General features: G+C 41.0%; 1 protein-coding gene and 1 long non-coding RNA gene across 4 annotated transcripts in view; both read right to left on the reverse strand.

Annotated features, from left to right (window-relative positions):
• Positions 1–9,474: 9,474 nt before the first annotated feature.
• Positions 9,475–21,495, reverse strand: part of LLGL2 (LLGL scribble cell polarity complex component 2) — a 63,130-nt gene continuing 51,109 nt past the window's right edge. For all 3 annotated transcript variants that reach the window (XM_063293105.1, XM_063293104.1, XM_063293106.1), the window contains exons 19-26: positions 18,524–18,690; positions 17,306–17,567; positions 16,526–16,679; positions 14,946–14,992; positions 12,536–12,583; positions 11,938–11,980; positions 11,222–11,283; positions 9,475–10,158 (exon numbers count right to left, since the gene is read on the reverse strand). In XM_063293105.1, coding sequence (XP_063149175.1) covers positions 10,154–10,158; positions 11,222–11,283; positions 11,938–11,980; positions 12,536–12,583; positions 14,946–14,992; positions 16,526–16,679; positions 17,306–17,567; positions 18,524–18,690 — 788 coding nt within the window. In that variant the 3' untranslated portion in view covers positions 9,475–10,153. The remainder of the gene's footprint in view (positions 10,159–11,221; positions 11,284–11,937; positions 11,981–12,535; positions 12,584–14,945; positions 14,993–16,525; positions 16,680–17,305; positions 17,568–18,523; positions 18,691–21,495) is intronic.
• LOC134490208 (uncharacterized) lies at positions 18,794–19,168 on the reverse strand. Its single transcript, XR_010067190.1, has 2 exons — positions 18,953–19,168; positions 18,794–18,915 (listed from the first exon to the last, which is right to left on the reverse strand). It is a non-coding gene; the product is annotated as an uncharacterized LOC134490208 (long non-coding RNA).

Here is a 21,495-nt window from a genome sequence, read left to right on the forward strand (position 1 = left end):
ATGTTCTTATCACCCTTTTGCTGTTTATTCCAAAAGAAAATAAATTTTAAGTCCTTCAACTTGTATTTAAAACTTCTTTCACTAAGGATTGAAGGAAATTCATCCGGTGCTGTAAAATTTGTCAATCCAAAGGTTCCTAATAGCTGAAAAGCAGTTACCAAGCAATTTCGAAAAGTGATTAGAAAAGGAAGCATGTGAACTTAGTGTCCTTTCAAAGGCACTGACTGCGGTTGAAGCAAGATGGCTATTCCCTTGTCTCCCAGAGCTCTAAAACCAGAGAGGAGCAGCTCTCTGGAGCACTTGTGGGCGATCTCAAGTCCTCTTCTTGTCTGGAGAGGAATTATTCAAGAGCTGGTCTACTCACTGGCTCCACATTCCATCGCAGTTGTCAGCTCTGCTGTTTTAAGTTTACCATTTCTTCCCTAGAAGTCAGATCCTGCCAGACTTTTTTAAAGTGTTGAGGTCAGCAACATGAATTTCAAAGGTTTGTGATAACACTTGGTTGAAAGGAAATTATGGGAACAGGAATGAAAAGAATAGATTCAGGAAAATCAGGATTGCTGCTCAGTTCAGGACACAATGTGCATGAATTAATTACTGAGCTGGCTTGAGTCATTGACATCTGGAATTAAAGTGCATATTATTGAAATTATCTCTCTCTACCCCATTTTCTAATTTCGCATCCTCATGAGATTAAGTAAGAGACATAAGACACAATGAAAACTCCTTAATCTCACAATACATGGACAGACTCAACCATATTTTCAACTGGAAAACTGAGCATCCTAGACCAAGCCAAATCCAAAAGCTCTAGGGAATTCCTGGAAGCTTGGCACTCAGGCAAGTCAGCCATCAACAGGCACATAGAGGTAAACAACATTTACATACCATTCAAAAGAGACAACAAAAAAGTTAAAAGACCAGAATGCCTCCTTGCCAGCAATCAACACCCAGATATGCAAAGATTAACACCAGGATTAACACCAGATGAACAATCAGTACCCAATACCCTAATCAAGGAACTATTAACTCAGTCAATCAACCAAGCAGCAAACAGCAGCCTAATCAAGGAGAGAACAAAACCCCCACCAAAACAGGCAGGGCAAGTCACTGTATATAAGCAGAGAACAAACCCCACTCCCCATTTTCGCACTGAAGATGTTGTGTAGTCTGGCAGTGAAACATCTGCAAGAAAACAACAAGGACTCCACAGTCCCTATACTTTTTATGGCAAAATATGGATGTTAATTAGCCAAGAAAAGCTGTTTAATAGTGTCACAATTTTGATCAGTTAACTAATTTCAGGCAGCTAATAAATTAGAAGCCAAGGCGGTTATTGACCACGGTGTGACATTTGATAACTACATCTCTTTAATTTAGCAGGTGTAGTTTTTGAAACCCAATTGCAAGTGAATCAGTGTTGTCTCCACCCACACAGAACCTCCCCTTTGCTTACACAGAACTAGCAGCCTTTGAATTCTCTCCCCAATTTGCTTCTGTGCTCCAGGAGATCATGTTACTGCTTTGAAAAGGAAAGAAAGTTCATATCCAATCTCTTCTTCCTCAAAAGAAATTGGAGGCGATTTGCTAAAATATTCATGCCCAGGAAGAGAAAACCAGAGCAATTAAATGACACATATTTGGAAAAACTGTTCCCTTAAATATTTTACAGGCTCTTTGTTGCCTAATTGTGGCTGCTCAGTCAGGCTCAAGGGACAGATGCTGTTGTAATGGAAGTGCTGGTTCTCTTTCTGGGTTCTCAGGAATGTCACGGGTCAAAGAATTAAGCTGCTCTGCTGTGATGCTATTTGGGCAGAAAGGTGCAGGCAAAATAGTCACATTGCAGGTGAATAGCACATTATTGATCCAGCTGTTTGTTTTGTGCCTTCGAGTCAGTGTTGACTCCTGGCAACAGCCTGAACTAGTCCCTGCAGTTTTTCTGGCAAAATTTTGAGGAGTGGTTTGTCTTTGCCTTCTTCCCAGGGCTGCGAGAGGGGGACTGGCCCAAGGTCATTCAGCTGGCTTTGTCTCTCAGGCAAGACTAGAACTCATGGTCCCCTGGTTTCCAGCCTGGTATCGTTAATCACGACACCAAACTTAGAAGTCCCAAATTTAGAGCTGTTAGTGGGATTTGTTCGAAAGGGTTCTTATTCATAAGGTTTCTATCAAGTTCAAGAATCAAATAACCCATCCTATAATACAAATATCAAACTGCCTAAAATCATGAACAAAGATCACAGGGTTGCAATATCAAAGCAATAAAAATAATACCTAGAACAGTGTTTCTCAACCTTGGCAACTTTAAGATGTGTGGACTTCAACTCCTAGATTGATGCTTTCCCAGCCAGCCATGGAAAGCAAAGAATGAAGTTGTTTTTAAGGTTTTTGCTTTAAAACAAAATTAAAAGGAAGCCAGCTGGGTTCTCTGCCAGTTAGCTAATTTCAGGCAGCTAATAAATTAGAAGCACAAGTCATCTAGTAGTCACCTGGATTTTTGCAGTGCAGTCTTGTTGCTTAATCAAGACCAGAGTATGAATGCATTAAGCATTGCAACTGCCTATGATATTACAATGATCTTATATTCAAAAAGTCTTCGTAAGGAGGGTCTCCTCAAAAGATTTGTACTTAACGTCTGGCAGAAGAGATGACAGATGCCTCCTTCCCCCCACATCAAGTCCAGAAGTCAGTAGAATCTGGGGATGGAGTTAGGTCCTCCATTCTGTCTGAGGCGGTGGATATGCCATTTCCCCCTGTCTGGTACCGTACTGCTTTGGACTTCCCAGAATTCCATGCCAGCATGGCCTTTGATTGAAGTCCAGCATGTCAAGAGGGCACCAGATTGGGGGTGGTTTCTGTAAGATTTAGGACTCTCTTTTCTGTGAACATCTACAGGAGGAATATGCTGGCATATAATCGGGAGGGAGAATATTCCTGATTTCTGGGTGCACTATCACACTGTAAACACAGGATACTCAAGACTTGCTGGCTGCAGCTTTGGTTAGAGATAGGTCCCATGTAACAAGTGCATCCTGGTCCAAATTAACTGACCATTTGTTCCAGGTTATTGATATCAGAATGCTTATGACACTGGAAAGTTTGGACCTTTGTCCCAACTGCTATAGCTGCCATGGCTTAGGCCAAGAAGCTTACTCCAGGCCTGTGAGATCTAGAATGTGTGTTGCTTGGCAACACTACAGCTATTCCTACATCAATTAGAGACCTGGGGGTGGGGGGAAAGTACTAGAAGTACCACCCTTTAGCAAATTACATATTAGAAAGTTTTTTTCATTGACTTTCACTTCTTTCTCAACCTTTAAGTCTCAGAAACTTACATGGAAGGAGCAGCCACGAAAGATAAGACGGCCATGCATCCTAATGACATAGAAAGGCCAAAATCTTGCAGGGAGAAGTTTCTTCAAGCATGGAATGAAAAGCTGAAACTCCAGCCAGGTCCCATATTGTCCCCTCAAGTGCTAGCATCTCAGTCGGCAATTGATATTTCTGCCCGGGAAAAGTGGACAAGGAACAACAAGGCCCTGTCACGCTTACATACAAGGGCCTCATTGCAACACAATGAAAATGCTGTTTACTTTGTGAAAGTAATGCCTGTTCCTCCACAGCAAATGCATCCAACCCCGGGGAGTGTGTGGGCAAGTGGATGCTGCCCACAGCAGCTGCCTATGGCATCTTGGCATAGCAACCTTCTTACAGACAAGAAGGTGCCAAGTGAATCCATGACAAATGTTGAGGAGGAACTCCTACAAATCTGTGTTTCTGATTTACTGATGGAGTCTCCAGCACGGAAGAGGCCCAGATTGCTGCCACCTCACCGAAAGATGCACATGGAAGTGTGGAAGAAAGAGGCATCACACCCATTGCAGGAGGATGCAAGAAATCCAGTCCCCTTGGCATACAGTCACCTGGTAGATAAGATGTCAATGGCCAATCCTGCTGACCTCCCTGAAGTGGAATCTTTCTATCGCAGATTCAGTCCTAAGTTAAAACAAAGTTGTAATAGGAAGAACAGTCCAGTCCACCCAGGAGCAGAGGGCTTTTTGCTTGCCAGGAACGCAGAAGCTTCTACCTCCCAACAGACTGTCAGAAAAATTGCCAAGATGAGGCACAAGCAACATCAGCAACTGAGCCTGAAGAGAAGTTTTCCCTTACCTGATCTTATGGTGGCAAACATAGAGTCTATGGACTTCTCTCAAAATATCCACCTGCCACCAAAGAAACGATACACCCAAGGCTGCCTCTAAGAGACTTGTGGTTAAGTTGGCTGCATGCTAGATGTGCCTAAGACCAAAGCTTTTTAACAAATCTTCCTAATGATACATAAATACAGATGTATATATTAGCTATTATACAGTGCTTAATGTAAGAGGTTACTTTTGTATTTTTGAAATAAACTTTTTTTAGGTATGTAACTGAGAGTCTTCCATCAATCCTTAGCAGCTTTAAAAGTAGGATATTACATTTTATTTTCTCCCCTTTCCATCTACAGAAACAGATGCTGTACTTTGAGGAAAACACTTCTGCCTGCAGAGAAGCTCCATCAGCAATGAAGTTGGATGGTGCCATTCTTATATGAACACCCACAGGAATTATTTCAGAGTGTGAGGGATATCATAGTAATGTAGGATGTCACTACTCTGTGCATATAGCATGTGGCACAACCACACACTTGTCCATTGTATGTGTGCAGTTGATTTTTTTTTTTGCAACTCTGCGTTTTTCCAAGTTTGACATTGTCACCTTATTGGTCAGGAAAAGGGTTTCGTGTTCTAGAATAAGAACATGTGAACATCCCTTATACCAGGTCAGCCCCTGCCTTTTAAAAAAAATTATTTATCAAATCTGTCACCGCCCATCTCCTCCCACCAGAGGGACTCTGGGTGGTTTACAATAAAGGTAGTCAGTTAAAACAATAAGCATAAAATATAAATACAATATATAAAAATATAATTACCATTAATAAATATATATAAAAAGAATAAAATCCAAGTGGCAGGAGGATCTAGTTCAGTCCATGTGTGTGAGGAGTGCACTAAGGTGCCAGCCATCCCCATGCGGAGCTACTCCCCTCTTCTTTCCTCTCTTTTTCTGTCTAGCTCTGTAGAGTCTCTCTCTCTCGTATTCAGGCTGTAGTCTGAAGGCCAGGAATTAAACCTGGGAGGTTAGGAGTGCAAATCAGAGGCTGTACCCCTAAGCTTTTCAGCCTTTCACTTTGCTTCATCTGGGAAACTTTGGTTTTTGCAGAGAGGAACGGTGGAATTTGTGGCAAGAATTTTTTACGGTGGATACATGAAGAAATGAATATACTTGCGCAGGGTTTGGAGTCCTGCTTTTTATAAAAAAAAAATGTTCATCAGCTAACATCATTCAGCTTTGGCATTACTTGAATTTTATTCATATTTTTTTAGTAGCTGCAGGCCCTACTGCCTATACACCTAAGCCTGCGCCTAAAACCAAAACAATTTCCCAGCAGGAAGAGTAGTTCAAAAGTGGAATCAATATCCAGAACTGTGGGGGCTCCTCTTCATTGATGTGCAAGTAGTGGCTAGACAGCCATCTGATTGGGATGCTTTATATTAGATTCCTGCACTGGGCAAGAAATGGACATCAAAGCCTAAATGTCTCTCCTAGCTCTGTGATTCTAAGGGAGGAGGAGAGGCCCCACTCAGGCCATAAGATAAAGGAAAATTTTCAACCTGCCTCAAAATCCCCTCCATTCTTTAGAAACATGGTGGATGCTAGACCACTGAAGTCTTCCCGATCATGTGCCATCAAGTCGTTTTTGACTCCTAGCAGCCACACAGACAAAACCGAACCTCAGCACACCAGGACAGTAGCCATTGGACTGCCCTCTGCAAGCTTGAAACAAATCCTCACATCTCCCAGACATAGCAGTACTGAATCGCTTTGTAGGCTTGGCTAAATTCAGCATATTTTCATGCCCATTCTGCATTTTGCAGCACTGTATGTGTGTAGGAATGAACTTTGTCAGGGTATTGACAGAGGAGAGTTAGGGAGGGTAACTTGAAAATGTTAAGAAAGTTAGAAGACACCCAATATTTAAAAATATGACCCAACAAAGAAATATTACAATCCTGCATGTACAATTACCTTTTGTTTTGAGATGTGCACACTACTATCCAATCGGAGCTGCACTGATCTAAAGTGTTTTTAGGACTCAACTATCACTTCCCACCACCAAAAATAATTTTTTAAAAAGTCTTCTTCAGTCCAGTATATCAGCCATTCTTGTGACCAATCAGTAATTGGTTAGAAACACTAACAAGCTGGAACGAGCGTTAGAAAGTGTGCAGAAGAGTGGCTAGCCATTTTGCTTTGTAGCTTTTACTTCTAGAAAGGTGACAAACAAGCTTCTTTTAGCCATGAAAAATGGAAATCTGGAAATTAGGGCCCATCCAGAAGAAGCAGATGCCTCTCCTTACCTCCCCAAGCAGGCCCCCGTGGCTTCTCCACAGGATCTTTATGTAGATTATGCTAAAGGGGGGCAGACAAGGCTCCCAAATTTCTACAAAACAGAGGCTCCCCTGTCCAGAAAGAACAACTGAATTAAAGTCTACAAGTATTTTGCACTGAGTTGTGCTATCTTTCCAAAACCATAGATTTCCTCTATCCTTTTTGTGCCAAGGAGCATCCCTGTTTTCTTCGTAGGAGAGGATTCTTTTTTTGTGCTTTTGTTTTATAAGAACTTTATTCAATTTCAAAATATATAGTTAAAATACAATATAGAAAATATAGGAAAGCAAGAAGATAGAGCTGCTTATTTCTGGTCAGATGATTTCATTATGAAGATCTGAGAAAACAGGGAGGAAGGGAAGGAGGAGTCAGGACAACTGTCCCACAAAGGGAAGGTCCTGGATTGATCCAGTTAACCTCTTGAGTTCACGCTCATCAGAATATACCTGAGAACAATGGACAGAAAATGAAAGCTATATATCTAAGTTGGAGGAACTGATCTGCAGGCAAATCCTGCACATGCACTTTTCATTTTAGTAATCAACACATTCATTCGTAAGTATCTCACTTATTTCCCCATAGTTTTATAATAGTAGGATTGTTCCAAAGTTATGTGATTGTTCCCGGTTCCCAGTTCCCTCCCTCTCAAAAGGTGAGAGATTAATACTGAGTAGTTTATATGTACTCAAAATATTAGCTATGGTTGGGAATAAAAATGGACAAACAGAAAACACTGCTTTTGAGAAGGGTTTTGATACCAGGAATTGCTGGAGAGGTGGTGGGCTTCCCATCATTGGATGCATTTAGCTGAGGTTAAATGCCCAACTTAGTGGGAAGCTGGTAGTCAATGGCCTTCAGCTCTATGATTCTGTTTTGCAGTCTTCAGGAAGCTTGGCATATAAGGGAAGGAGGAACCAAGTATGAAGGTAATAGACTTGATAGCTCCAGCCAGATGCACTGCAGCCTAGGATACTTGCTAATGGGCTGGCCAAACTTTTATGTTGTATCTTAGAGAAATTCTGAAGAATGGATGAAGCGCCAGACAACTGGAGAAGCATAATGCTGCCCCTACCTTCAAAAAGAGGAAAAAGGAGAACCTGGGGAACTACAGGCTGGGAGTTTCCACTGACACTAATCCCTACAGCAAACCATAAAGTGACTGATCTATTAGTGACTTTAAAAAGTTGCAGACGGGACACCGGATTTGTCAAGAACATTTTATTATTTGTTCAGTAACTTCCTTAGCAGATTGTGGGATGTTGTGGATATAACAAATTATATAATTTATTTACAGGCTTATCCAGTCAACCAACTCTGAGTGGCATACAATTCCTGAAATCTATCATTTGGAATAAAAAATAAAAAGATAAGTTAATTTAACTCTAAAAACATATATTGTAAATAATCATATAAAACTGGGAATATTTAGTACAATAAATTAATTCATCATCTGGAGGGATAGTCACACAATCTAGCCACTAAGGCTGATGCCAAGTTCAGCAAAGCATTTGACAAAGCACATCATGACAATCTTATTAGTAAACTGGATAATATTAACTAAGTGGTATCTCTATCAGATGGCACCACAGCTGGTTTGAAAGCTACTCAAGAGTGCTCAGTGGTTCCTCATAAAATGGGAGATGTCAGGTGAGATGTCACAGGATTCAGTTCTGAAATTCTGTACTTCAGTGTTCTTATTAATAATAACACCATAAAGTCATGTATGGTGCAAAAGTTGAGATGCTGAATTAGGACTTGACAGACCCAGATTCAAGTCTCCCCTTATGTACAGAGTCAGGGAGATGATCTTGAGGGAAAGACAAGAACCGTTATATAAAGAGAGCTGAAACATTCCCTAAGTCTTGGGAAACAAGACAGTATTTGGAAGAGGGAAACTCCTCCCTGATTCACTGGGATATAAGAGGGAGGTGAGGTAAAGTACAATGAAGCTTGCAAGACTGACATCAGCGCTTTGAGGTAGATCAGGAAGATGTCACAGGAAGACAACTATATTTCATTGAGATAGGTTGTAACAACAAAGTCTTGAGCAAGCCTGATTGTCAGTCATTTGATGAGACAGTGTTTATTAAAGTTCATTGGACCAATAGAGAGGGGAATCACCTTGTCCTGCACCTCAGAACATAGTTTACTTTTGTCAGTTTCAGCAAGAATAATTTGGGTCATTGTTCAACATACCAGTACCCCTTTCTCTAGAGAATCACTGTATTATATAATCTTCTTGACCTGCATAGAACTTGGGAGAAAAGTTACCTTAGAAAGGTACAGTTGGGATTGTTATGTGGAATTAACTGGACTAGATTTACTTTTAATGGATTGCAGCAGTACTCACCTAACAGCCTTGTGTGGAGCAGAGTGGTAGGTGGCAGTATTGCAACCAAAACTCTCCCCACAACCCGAGTTTGATCCCAGCGGAAGCGGGATTCTCAGGTAGCCAGCTCAGCTAGCCGGCTCAGGTCGACTCAGCCTTCCATCCTTCCAAGGTCAGTAAAACGAGTACCCAGCTTGCTGGTGAAGGTGACAACTGGAGAAGGCAATGGCAAACCACTCCACTCTATAGTCTGCCAAGAAAAAGTTGCAAAAGCCACGTCCCCGCAAAGGGTCAGACACGACTTGGTGCTTGCACAGGGGACCTTTCACTCACACAGCAATACTCACAATTGCAGGAAAAGGTGCATTAGATGATTGTAATGAAAACTTGTCTAGAGTCTATTCTGGCCTACAGCATCTCTTCAAAGCGGGAAGCATGTACTTTGAAATATACAGCATGTGGAGAAATTGCACATATAAAATTTTTTTTTGCAAAACTACTTGCGAAGGAGTGATTTAGATGATCTTAAGACTAAAGTTAAAAGGATAGCAAAACACAAGAGAACCAAACATTCAGTACTTATAGAGCTGCTAAAACATTTCAGAGACTGTAAAATTAAGACAACATTACAAAACTTCTTGGCCACAAGAAAAAAGTTAAGTAAAGGTACTGTTTTATTTCAAGAAAAATTAATGTAGTGTTCACATACAAATCAAGTTAAATTTGATTAGTTTACTCAGATCTGAACAGCTACAAAAATAAGAATCTACCCAGTCTGCCAAACCATTTAACAGTGCTGTAATACAACAAAAACTTCATTGGAGCAGCCGGAGGGATTTAAAGTGACATATATTATTTCAATCATTTTTTTAAAAAAGCACACTTCTAAAATATGCCTCTATTAAACACCCATTATGATTTTAAAAATGTACAAAAAAATAATAATCTTAGTGGAAACAGTACTTATTCTTAAAAGTCTGCTTCCCAGGCAGTAATTTTTATAATTTAAAACCCATCCCAGTACAAATATATATATATATATATATTTAAAAAGGAAATAAATTGTGCAAACACTTGAAGAACTGCAAAACACAGATCCAGAGGCATATAAAGGAAGAAGCTGGAATGGTTCCAGCCTCTCCACAAGGCGGAAAACTCAAGACAGGGACGAGCTTCAGGTGAGGCACAATGAGGAAAAGGATGCAGCCCTTCAATTTTATCCGAAGCCCTGGCCAGGGGATGCTTCTGAGCCCCGACAATGGTACACCTATGGACAGTAGTGTTATGGCACTCCTTTTAAATGCCCAGACCTCACAGTGACATGCCAAGGCACAATCATTCTGTTGGGAAGAAAAAGGCAGTTACTCTACATAACCTTAAGACCTAACAATATCATTATTCAATTTACAACAGTCTTTGCCAACCTAGTGCCATCACCAGAAGCATTGGATTAGATCTTCCATGATTTCTAGCCAGTTTATATGGTCAGCTGACTATTGAAACACTGAACTGATAGACTTGATTCACAGCCAGCGTACTGTAGGTACTGGCCATCCAAGTGAACAACTCTGGATATTGTGGTCTCAACACATCTAACCAGCCTTGGGCCAGGCAGTGAATTTAATACCTGTAGAGAGTGTGATTTCACAAAACAGAAATAATGTATATAATACTTGCTGGTATTTTCCCACCCTGAATTCTGTATCACTGATAGCAGTTAACATTGCCTTCTGTTTGCACAATGACTTTTGATTCATCCAGCAGCTTGCTAGTTAGGGCTAAGATGGGTAAGAAAGTGGCCTAAGAAATGCCAAACTGTGTCTCTTTCTGCAGTTTCTGTCAGAATTGTTTCACTGTTGCTACGCCTTTCTGAGAAAGGGGCCAATCTAAGCTTCCCAGAAGGAATAAAGATGGCCAGAAGGCTGTTAGTAATGTTGGGTTTTGTAATAAATTCTGGCTAGGTTCCCAGTAGTTTGTCTTAAAGGGAGAAAAAAGGCAGAACGTAGGAGGAGAGTAAGGAATAAATCCTCTCCATTGATTTGAAGAAGAATTAGAGCCTGGAAAAAAAATACTGAAAGGCCTTGTTAATAACCATGATATCAAGAATTGTCATGACAAGGCTGTTTTTGAAGAGCAAATAGGTTTTGAGAACAGCCTTTTCTTCTCCTGGATAAAACAAGATTCATGTTTCCATCAAGATATCAGGATACGATTCTAGTTTGCTAACATTCTCTGGTTCAGAGAAACTAGTTATCTGTATTCAGGTTAAATAGGAAGCTTTTTATAAGACTGTTCAGCAGTCTCAAATGAAGAACAGGAAGCAGTATATTTTTGTAACAAGCCATGGTTTATTATATTTCAATACTTACTAATTTCTTTGAAGTAAAAACAAAGTCAACTTACCTCCTCCATTACTTAACGTATGTCCTACTTGGATTCTTCCTGAATTTCTATTATAGTAACTCCTACCAAAAAAAAAAGGAAATTATGAGACAGCCAGTTTGTACCATTCTTTTTGAACATACCATTTTCATATCCAGTATATAGTGGCAGTTTCTTTCCAAGAAAACCTACATGAAAGTAATACATTGCAAGCGGTATTTCATGGATCTTTGAATCAGAAGAAGCTGCTGTCTTTCTAAGAAGAACTATATCTCCATGTTACAAACTAAATTCATTGGAAAACTAAAAATCTAATTCACATAATTACCACCAATCAACCTTCAATTTTGTTCTCATTACACACACACACATCCATCCTTCCTATTCCTATGTGAATTTATTTACTATTTAGTAAAGATACTCTCCTCAAAAAGGAATCAACTCAATTATATAGCTATCAGAAAAGACCTAGCCTACCAGGTCTTAAAAATAAAGGACTTTTCACCACATTAACAGCTGTTTGCAAAACTAGAAATACATGCATTTCACCCAAACTGGCTAAAAGCTCTGTAATTAGAATCCAAAAGATAAGATCCCCTTTCCTTTATCTCTAAGCAAGCAAAAGACCAAAAAAACCCTGAAGATGTGCCAAAAAACATTCCCCTGTGCTATCCCCCCGTTACCAGATCTGAACTCATGACCTACCAAATTAATTCCTTAAAGGCCAGCATACTCACCCTCTCCCACCTTCCAGAGTGCTTTGGATTTCCTTCAGAACATCTGAAAGCAGGGAAAGAAATAAGTCATGAGAAATAAAGGCAGGTACCTACAGTATATCATCATAGCCAGAGAGAAATACAGAAACAGCTAATCTATCTATAAGTGAACATAACACTTTTGAGCTGCAGAACACTTTGTCAGCTGAGGACCTCTCTCAAACTGTCTTGTTAAGCAGATTGTCATTATTCCCATTTTACAGATGTGATATTGAGAAAGTAATTTTTCAAAGACCATTGGGCCCAAGACATAAACGCAGTAAATCAGGTTTCTAAGCATATTTTCAGTTGAATTATGAGTGGCAGCTGGAAACTGATGTGATCCAAGCATTGAAGAGAAGTGCCACACACCAATGGCCGGCTGTGCTAAATAATGCCTATTAGTCCTCTCAGATATATTATTAACTCTGATCTATTAGATGCACAAACATATAACCCCAAGAGAAATCTATTGAAGTTATATGCCTTCAGGTAGAAAAACAAGTAGCTGAAACTGCATCAGTAAAAACATTCAGGACAATTCCCACCAAAAGTCCATTTCACAACCCTTCTTTCTTACTCGCATCATTGAGGAGGGCATGTTCCATCAGCCTGCCAGTCATTCTTTCTGGAAAGAAAAAAAAAAGTCATACTAATATTAAAGCAAATAATCCCCATAGCGTAAAAACAAGAATAGGAGTTTGAAAGTTAATGTATAAACCAACAGAGAAAGAGAAAATAAGTGTTTTAAAGGTTATTAAAAATGGCTGAATAATGGCTGAATAGTCCTCTGAATAATGAAGGCCATGACCTGCTCGTGTATATAAAAACCCAGTTTGAAATTCAAAGTTACAGTAAAATGACAGCAGTGATCCAGATTTGAGGAGGAACGGTGATTCAGACCATGCACAGACTTGCCCATAGCACCCACTGGCCCCTTTTGAAAGATGTCTTTTCTTGGGACAGTGCAGGAAGACTTAATTAACCGTTACTACTGTTAATTAAGTATTATTGTTAATACTGTATTAGTGTTATTATTAGCAGTTTCCTAGAATGGTTCCATTTATGCTTGCAAGAGTTAACCAAAGCAGCATTTAGCTGCAATAAAAATATGGTAAACCAACTGCTTGAACCTGCTAAGTGAAGTGGAAATTATAAGGCTGCCTGCTACCAACCTACAGATGAATTGGCCATCAGAATGGAAAGAAGTAAAACAGTATCCATTACTGGCCCATTTATTTCTAGGCCAAGAGATGCTAACTGAAAAGGAGGCTAGCTCTTTGGATCTATTTAAACTGTTGGTAGATACCTCTAGAGCAGTGTTTCTCACACTTGGCACCTTTAAGATATGTGGACTTCAACTCCCAGAATTCCCCAGCCAGCATAGAGTTTACTTAAATAACCAAAGAGTAACTTTTAGTTAAGAAGGCATATGTATGTGGATGGGTGGGTGGTCTGCGCACTTGGAGATGGAGGAAGATTCTGATAACATTCTGATAAACTGCTTTCTCCCTTGCTGTTTCAGCTCGCTCTTATAGAAAATTGTGTGATGTTTTCAAAAATGTTTTAAAAAACCATCTCTTTGGCCAATTTTTCTGCAAGTCTAGTGCCCAGTAGCAATAAGTGTGGATTGCCATCCCACCAATTCCTATGGCTCTGGGATAAAGAAGCAAGCAGCAAATTTTTCCAAGATCCCATTGTTTCCTATGATAGGCACAATAGAAACATTTCCATCATAATAAGGCATATTCAGAATGACCCCATGAAATATTTCAAGTGAATCTATTTTGTTCCAAGCTCAAAATGAAAAAGGTTTTCCATTTCATGCATAACCTACATAGAAGTGAACCAACTATGGTATTACAATTGGAGGAAGAAGCATCAATGACACTAGGTCGGATACCTTCTGCCTTATAGAACTGATTATTAAAAATAAAGGAACCATCAGTCAAGAAACAAGACACAGACTAGCACTTGGTGGGGTAGCCATGAAGGCCTTGGAAAAAAATTTCAGATGCCATGATCTGTCTATACTTAAAAAGATCAAAATTATGTAGGCAATGGTCTTTTCTGTGACACTGTATGGAAATGAAATTTGGACTTTGAAGAGCCAGGACAGAAAGGGTATTGATGCTTTTGAACCTTGGTGTTAGAGAAGAGTCTTGAGAATACCATGGATAGACAAGAACACAAAGCACAAAAAACAAAAAAGGATCATACAACAAACCATCCAGAGTTCTCACTTGAGACATAAATGACCAGGCTCAAATTACTGTATTTTGGACACATTATGTGAACTCTCTCAAGAAGGCTCTAATGCTGGGAAAGGTAGAAGGAAAGAGAAAAAAGAGGATGACCAGCAGCAAGGTGGGCAGACTCCATTACAGCAGTGATGGGGGCACCATTGGAAGACCTCAAGTCCAGGTGGGGGACCAGTCATCCTGGAGAAGGTCACCTACATGGTCACTGACTTGATGGCACATAAGAAGTCAATCAGCTCTATTTATGTCAAATTTGTTGGCACCAATTCTAGTCACTGAGCCTCAGGCCATCTCACTCCATGTTTGATATGGTTTGAGAATAAACAATATGCTATTTGAAACGTGTATACCTTAACTTTCAGTGTAAACTCACAAAGCATCTTACAATATATTTAGAAAACAAAATATAAAATCAAACAATATATAAACATGACAAATCAAAACCATTAGACAAAACCAACAGCAGAATCAATCTGCTTGAAATTCTTGTTGAGCAATGTTTTGGGGGAGGGGGCAATTAAAGGCTCATAAATAAATCAGCACAAGAAAAGGCACTTCATAAACAAGGCACCTTTCCCTGGAACCTCACCAAAAGATGGCAACACTTAGAACTAGGATCAGTGAAGATCAAAAACTTGGCTCATATGGGAGGAAGTGATCCTATATGACTGAAGAATTAAGAAAGGTGTTGTGCCAGCAACTGAGTTCTAAGCACCATAGTTTGCTTACCATCACCACCTGGTTCACCAGAGGTTTGTCTTGATTCCCTACCACTCCTGCAAAAAAAGAAAAGAGCCAATGAGGCAAGTTGTTCAATAAGTCTGGCTCAGATTTGATAAATCAAGCAGTACTTCTTTAGTTCTAACACTATGGCAAGCTATGCTTTATTTAAAGTCACAACTTGTAACATCTACAAAGAGAACACCTAGAAACATTCACAAAGGGGTAAGTAGATTGGTTTCACAGATAGATCTATATTCTATCCACTTCACAAGAGTTAGGAATCTCAGCCTTAGTTTGCCCAGAAATATACAACTGAGCAGGCTAAGGTTATTGAAAAGTGACAAACAGGTAGTCCTTGGTTAACGACCACTCATTCAGCAACTGTTTGAAGTCACAACGGTGCTGAATGAGTGATGGTTACGACCAGTCCTCAAAGTTCCAGCTGTCTGAACACCCTCGCAGTCACGTGATCGTGATCTGGGCACTTGGCAACTGGTTTGTACTTACCACAGTTGCAGCATCCCAGGGTCATGTGATCATGATTTGCGACCCTCCCTACAGGCTTCCCACAAGCAAAGTCAATGGGGAAGCCGGCAGGGAAGGTCGCAAGTTGCTTGGGTAAGTCTCCCCCACTTGCACACCCTCCCCCAGACCCTATATGCCTGTGCCACAATTTGCCAGCCACCCACACATCCTTGCGCACCCTTCCCAAGCTTCGCCACACCTCCCTGGCCACTTGTGCACCCTCTCATGCCATTAGCACACCCTCTCCTGCCCAGCAGTAGCTACCCCAAGTCCTGCTGCACTCGCGCTGTGCCTCCCTCACCATTCACACACCCTCTTGCACCCTTTCCCACCAGCAGCAGCCACCCCAAGCCCCACTGGGCTTGTGCCGCACCTCCCCGGCCACCCGTGCACCCCCTTGCTCCTTCTTCCACCTGACAGCAACCAATTGCTTGCCTGCCAGCTTGCTTGCAAGCCACCTAGGTTTTGTAACTTCCTGCCAGCTTCCCCACTGACTTCGGTTGTTGGAAGCTGGCAGGAAGTTGTGAGGAGGTGCTCGCTTAACGACCCAAGATCCTCGCTTGACAATGGCAACAGGGACAGCAGGGATTGCTGTCACTAAGCGATACGGTGATCTGATGTCGCACTTTATGACCACATCTCTTAGTGATGGGAATTCTGGTCCCAACTGCTGTTGTAACTCGAGGACTACCTGTACTGGTAATCCCTATAAACGAGTTGGTAAGACATCAGAAGACAAGCAGATGCACTGACAGATTATGCATATATACAGAACAACATTTATCCAAATCTGTACCACATCCGACATGGATCTCTTTTGGACACAAGTCTTCCCACAGTTCTGTGAATTATACATTCCAAAAATTACAGTGATATGAAGGCCTAGGCAATATTGTTAGGGTATTGCTCACTATTGGCCAGACTTCCTAGGGATACTGGGATTTGTTCTTCAGCAACAATTCAAGAACAGTAAAATATCAACTGTAGTGTCAAATAAGTTACACTTTGAGTGTAATAAAATGGCTAGTTGATTAGATTGATAGAAGCTCTGACAGACATACTTGGATTTCCTTGAAGTATTCTCTGTGCCAGATGTGCTGAGCCCATGGCTGTTTTCTCTGTTTTCCAACGCTTTCACAAGACATCGGGGTTCAACCAGCCACTTTGGGGAAAGGGAAAATCTTTCAAACTCCGATGGGGAGATGAGATAGAACCCTGCAGGGAATGAGGGAGAAATGGCCAGTTGAGTGTGGACAGATACTATGGAAGAACTCTTACTTCCTAAAGTCCTATACATGCACATTCCTCCTTCTGAGCGGACTAAGATTACAAACATATATGGAAGCTCTAAATATACACTTATCTGGAAATAAGTGCACCTGAGCGAAGCAGAATTAAAGTCAGAGTAAACATACAGAACAGACTGCACAATCAACTTCCAATGTCACATCTGAACTGATTAGATTGATTGTATTACTGAAGAGCCCAATGAAGTATCTAACTTTTTTTGGATGGATGTGTAAGATTCCCATGGGTGAAAAAATGCAACTAACGTATGCATATTGATGCCTTGGGTTAGTTACCTCATACAGGTGCTTTTGTGCAAATATTAAAGTAGAAGACCTACTTCATTAGTAGACCAGTCTAAGCAAGACTTGGGTTTCGCTGCAAAAGCAGATGACTCTTCCCCCTCCCCACAATTTTGTCTTCTTCCTTAGACTTCCTAGTATTGTAAATACAAGGACAAAAATCTCTGTGCTTTCAATTGCAGGCATCGGTTCAAAGGTTTAAAAGGCCTAGCACACCAAACTTTGGTAACTCATGGATGATCCTCATATTACCTTGTCCATATCGGGTGAACACACAGGAAGCAATGCCACTCACATCCTCCTTGCGAATACAGGGATAACGCACTTGGATTTTGAGTGAAGGTAGAGAGATAATCTGGATGTCTCCCTGATTTGTCAGAACAGCCAAGTCATTCTCACTGTGCTCGGTCTTATAGCTGACAAAGTTGGCAACAGCCACCTTCCGCACCCGGGAGCCTTCCAGAGCTGTAAGCTTAAGCTTCAGTTTGGAGATGACCTTGGGTAATGTGAAAACCTGCCAACATTAACAAATTCTATCATTTCCTTAATTTTGAAGAGTTACACCACTAGTCAACCTGCAATGAGTTCTCTGTTGGTATGTGGTAAGAACAGTACACTTTGTCTGGCTTCCAGCAGAAAGGTGTAACCTCTCCCTCCTTCACCAGCAAACAAACCTGCTTTTTTTGAAAGAAATGAGGAAGAGCTGTGATTTTCTGCCTCAAGTTACAGCAAGCAAGGAGTTTTCTCCACAGCCAGGATATATCTCTCACCACCTGGAAATATCTTTCTACATACAAAATCAGAAAAGGGAGCACACTTTGTTGCTGGCAGGACCCCAGAACAGTGTCTTCAATTTGAGCCTGATTTGATTTCTTTTTAAGGAAACCACCAAACCTAATATAAGTTGGGGAAAGGCATCAAGCAAAGAGATACTAACACATAGAACTGGAACAAGGTTCAGGTATTCTGTAGCTGGGAGGGGGGGGGGTTGAGTCTATTAGCTGTGCTTGCACTCCTGCCTTTTCAATTAAGTGTTCTTTTCAACTTCCAGAAGCAGGGGGCAGTGACCTACAGCACAGATCCTCCTATATCAATGGAGACTCTACGCTTAGTTTAAGGTTCTAATTTTCCATCCATTCTCTAAAATTCTTTCAGGTGGTGGTAGAATGAAGATAATCGTGTCTCAACTCTTCTTCCCCCTGTGTAGAACTCACACATGTTGAGAATGTGTGACAAGTGGACAAGAGAAAATTGGGAATTTCTGCCACATGCAAGCCAACCGTCCAAATTTACAGGATGCTTCTTCCAACTCTGGGCAGCCTTGTTCAGTCATGTGTGTTACTGAATGTAAGGAAGCAAGGAAGAGGCAAGGGAGAAACTCCATTTCCAGAAGTTCTCTGAACACTACATTCCAAAAAGCTTAAGGCGTTTACACATGCACACAACGATTCAAACAGAGAACACTGTTACCTTAAGTTGTTCTTCAGACACCACAAGAAGCTGATGACAGCCTTGCATGTTGGGGCTTTTGGAAAGGTCATGTGCTACTTCAAGTGGTTCTGGAAGAGGAGTGCTTTGGCCATCCAGGATAACAATGCCAATAACAGGAGCTCTGTGCATTAGCTGGATCTCTTTGGCTAAAGAAACAAGATGAGAAAATGCAAACAGACATAAGGCAAAGGATAGATCAAAGACATCAGTGAAGAAGCTGCTTTGCAATGCTCGTTGCTCTGGGACATGTTTTTTGGTTTGTGTTTCTTCTGATTCTGCTTTATTATGGTGCTTTTATGGCATCTGTATTGCCATTATTAGCACTGCTGCACTCTACTGTGCTTTCTAAGCTGGTTTTTATACAGTTTTAGCTTTTTATAATAGGTTTAGCTGATGGCTTATCAGAACTGTAGTTACCAGGTGATATATTATAAGTACCAGAAATAAATGCTTTAGCTAACTTGATGAATTTTCTGGTAGAACACAGCTCCCTTGTTCTGCATGCATTGTTAGTGCCTTAATGATTGCATCATGGCTCAGATGAAATTCAAAACGAGCCAGTGTGGCTTAGGCTAAGAGTGGGGCGATCTGGATTCAGATTTCTAATTTCCTTGTCTAGTTACTTTCTCACAATCATACTTCTCTCACAGGCAATTGCTAAAATAAGAAAGGAGCAGACAAATATATGCTGCTCTGAGCTCCATCTTAGAAGGGCAAGATAAATGTAATAAAAATGCAAGCATTAAAAATTGATGAATGAGCAAAAATTTAAAGCCTGGAAAATTGTTTAGCATTGATAAATGGCACATAAATGCTCAGAAAGGAACTATTGGATAATTTTTCTCTAAAATAGTAATAATAATAAATTAAGCTGGTATGCTGCCCGCCTCTCAACAACTCTGGGCAGCTCACAACAGTCAAACAAAGGATGCTGGCAAGGGATTGTTAAGTGCTGACTTTCCACATACCTTGAGGGCACCAAGCTGGGAAAGACTGGGATAGATAAGCTCTTAACACGTATTCTATCCTGTAGAATTTTCTAAGTCTCTGATCATTAACAAAGGTGTCCCAACCAAACTTTAGCTTGTTTTATAATGACTGGTCAAGCCCTGTGAAGAGCTGGTCCTGTGAGTAAATCAGACTTGGTGCCCTCCTGAGATGTGAACTTCAACACCCAGGGTGCTCAGCAATAGTCTTGCTGGCTGTGGAATTCTGGAAGCTTCACTCATTTGAAAGACGATCAGTTGCAGAAGGTTGCAATAAGGCAGAGTGTTAAAATGAGTTCCAAAGCATTGTCCAAGTTAACATTTGAATTCTTTTAGCTCAACCCTGGCAACTTTCAGATATTTGGATGCTTTACTTGGGGCTGCCCTTAAAAACTACTCGAAAACAACAATTAGTCCAAAATGCTGTGATCTGCATACTTTCTGACACTTGTCTAACACCAGTGTTGTGGACCCTGCATTGGTTGCCAGTTAGTTTACAATTTAAGGTGTTGGTTTTAATCTAATCTATAAGGCCCTTTATCGCTTGTCACCTTAATATCTGTTGGACCACCCATTTCACCAATACCAGCCTGACCAATTAGAACAGACTAAACTGTTGGTTCGAACTACAGTGTAAACTGTTACTAATCCCACATTTTCTGGAGCTTTGGGGGGCTGAAGCAAGAAGGTGCTGCTTTTCCATGACAGCGCTGGCTCTGTGGAACAGCCTCCTGATAGATTAGGCTGGCGCCCTCCTTTTTAATGTTTTGAATATGGTGGCGCTGCGGGTTAAACCGCTGAGCTGCTGAGCTTGCCGATCAGAAGGTCGGCGGTTCAAATCTGCGTGACGGGGTGAGCTCCCATTGCTAGTCCCAGCTCCTGCCAACCTAACAGTTCGAAAACATGCCAATGTGAGTAGATCAATAGGTACCGCTTTGGCGGGCAGGTAATGGCGTTCCGTTTAGTCATGCCGGCCACATGACCGCGGAAGTGTCTACGGACAAACGCCGGCTCTTCGGCTTTGAAACGGAGATGAGCACCGCCCCCTAGAGTCGGACACGACTGGACTTAATGTCAAGGGAAACCTTTACCTTTACTAAAGATGGAATTATTTCAGAGAGCCTTCTCCTGATTTTGTCATGCCATCATTACTTTCTGTTTTTATTGTTTGTAGTCACATGTTTGGGTGGTGTTGTTTTACTGTTTTTATAGATGTGTTACTTGGTTTTTATACTCTCTGTAAGCCACCAAAAGTCTCTGGGTTGCGGTGGGACAGAAATGCAAAAAACGAACAGGCAAATGACCTTCCCATATTCCCCCAACCAACACAACCATTGCTGAGAATTCTGAGAGTTGAAGTCCACCCACGAGAAGTTGCCCAGTTTGGCAAACACCAAGCTATAGCAATCATTCACAATTCGATGTCTTTCGGATGTTTTGGGCTACAAGTATCACCAAGAATCCGAAATGATAGGTAATCCAAAGTATCTGGAGGGCACCAGGTAGGGGAAAGCTGAGTTATGCCATTTTCTTCTGTCAGCCCTTCAAGGTTGTCTAGATCAGGAAACAGACTCCACAAGACGACTAGAACTAAGCTTTATTGAGATAGGCTATAACAACAGAATCTTGCAAGTCTGGTTGTGTTTCACCCCCGTAAGTCAGGGAGGAGCCAGGCTGAGTCTGTTCCAACTATTACCTCCTTTCCCAGTTCTTAAGGAATGCTTCTGCCTGTTTTGTTTCTGTAACAGCCTCTGAACATCCCCTCAAGGCCACCTCCATGGGTCTCTACATCTCAGAACACTACACCATGTATAAATACTACACAAATCATCAAGAGACTGCACATCTGTTCTGCAAATATCTAAGAGCTACTAAAATACCCACCCAAGTAGAAATCTTAGATTTTCCATTACAGTATGTGCTCATTGCCTTCAAGATCTAACACATTTATCACAGATGAAAATC

This window comes from Candoia aspera, chromosome 2, assembly GCF_035149785.1.
Source record: "Candoia aspera isolate rCanAsp1 chromosome 2, rCanAsp1.hap2, whole genome shotgun sequence".
NCBI lineage: Eukaryota > Metazoa > Chordata > Lepidosauria > Squamata > Boidae > Candoia > Candoia aspera.